Source organism: Plasmopara halstedii (assembly GCF_900000015.1).
Source record: "Plasmopara halstedii genome assembly, contig: Scaffold_208, whole genome shotgun sequence".
NCBI lineage: Eukaryota > Oomycota > Peronosporomycetes > Peronosporales > Peronosporaceae > Plasmopara > Plasmopara halstedii.
Genome location: NW_020187129.1, coordinates 193994 through 195785, shown reverse-complemented (window position 1 = coordinate 195785; position 1792 = coordinate 193994). Strand labels below are relative to the sequence as shown.

The 1792-nt window shown below is 40.2% G+C and overlaps 1 protein-coding gene across 1 annotated transcript; it reads right to left on the bottom strand.

Annotated features, from left to right (window-relative positions):
• Positions 1-1392: 1392 nt before the first annotated feature.
• PHALS_03029 (uncharacterized protein) lies at positions 1393-1776 on the bottom strand (the record flags this gene model as incomplete). Its single annotated transcript, XM_024721279.1, has 1 exon — positions 1393-1776. One exon carries the CDS (start codon positions 1774-1776, stop codon positions 1393-1395), a length of 384 nt encoding a protein of 127 aa, XP_024572849.1.
• Positions 1777-1792: the final 16 nt, after the last annotated feature.

The following is a 1792-nucleotide window of genomic DNA, read 5'->3' as shown; positions in this document are numbered from 1 at the left end:
CACACCACAGCTCCCTTGGGAGAGTGACGGGTCACTCTCATGTAACCCCGTTACACACGATGCTCTTCTGCTCAGTTTGTAGCATGGCCGAGTGAGTTTAAGCAGGCTTCGGTGTATCTTTGGCCTATTGGATGCATACATTAATACCGAAAGCGAATAAAGAAACCATTTGTTGTTCACAAGGCTAAAAGATCGCTAATTCAGAGTTGTGATGCATTGCCCTTAGTGACGTGTCCATAAGCACCATTTAATGCACAGTAGGTCACGCATACTGGTCAATATCTAGTCATTTCTTTTACTCTAAAAGCCACTGAGTATGTCTTTCGATGTGCTCAAAATGTAAAAAGACACGTTTCTTGTAAGTTATGTAATCAAATTCAGGCATCATTCACTCCCGAACTACCATGCGGTCGATTTTCATCGTGAAGTGCCATAAGGGGCTAGTCAGAAAATATCGTTATGGTTTACGCCAAACCACTAGTGCATAATAGATCTGATATGATACACAACGAACTTGACTTGTAATGTAGAAAAATCGCCATTCATATACATATCGTCTTCTTTGTTTTGAAAGTGTAGACACATGGAATGAATATGATAAGTGGGATGGTAATGACATCTTCTATAACAACGCCGAGATGTATCGCAAAATCTAAATAGTGCACTTGTCGTTCGATAGCAAGCGTTGCAAAAATGAAGTTGAAGAACAACAGTTGAGTATAGTATGGATGGTTGTTGGTCATGTAATCCAAGTATTCAAGTAATCCAGATATCTAGAATCCTTTCACACGGTCGTAAATCATCGGTGTTGCCCTCGTGTATGATTCGAGTTCAACACTCACCTCAAGTTGATGTCTTCTGCGACGATTGATTCACGCTAATATTATGATGTCGACACAAACTTTATTTATTATACTTTGCGAACGGCACGAAGCATGCTGATACCATTTTCTTCATCAGGTCTTGCACAAAATATGCATGAAGAAATAATATTCTCGGCTTCCAGTCCTGTCTTTCAGAATCTATGGCAAAGCTACACCAGTATCACAACGTTATGATTGCGTGGTGTATGAATATATCAAAAACGACAAAAGTGCAATCATCAAGATGGAAAATTTAATTATTGTGGGCAATATGTGAAGCTTCGAGTACCGCCACTAAGCCAGTTGATACAGAAATAAACAGTAAAAGTACTGACGGTAACACAAAGAGATAGATCATCTAATTGAAGATGCAGTGCATAAATCCTCATGCTTTATTCTGCACTAGGTTTGCGACCAACGATTACTAAAGCCGTTATTAACCTTCAAACACATTATAAACAAAGAAAAATATGAATGGCAAAGACTTTCTGTATTCTCTGAATCATGCTCTGTATAAAGCAATTGGCTCTTAGTTCGCAATTTGGATCGTATTCGTGCACGCAGCCGACATCTCAATCAGTTTTAACACGTTGGCGTAGCTAAACCCAACACTCGTCACCAGGTCAGCAGCAGGTTTTTCCTTTACCACATACAAAAAGTCGGCATGCGCATGAATAGTTTTATTTACCCACTCGCTTCCGCATATGTCTCCGGCTGCATTTATCTCCAGAATATACGAGTACGTCGCGCCAAAGTCTTCGTTCTGAGTTAGCGGTCGAAATTCATCAGTAGGAAACGGGGTGTTGTTCCAGAAAATGTTGGATACGACATAGATAATCTGCTTTGCCTGGTCGTTGAAAGGGTATTTGTCAGTGTTGAAAAATGTCTTCGCAGCTTCTTCGGGTGTCATCATCTTTTGTTCGTACACA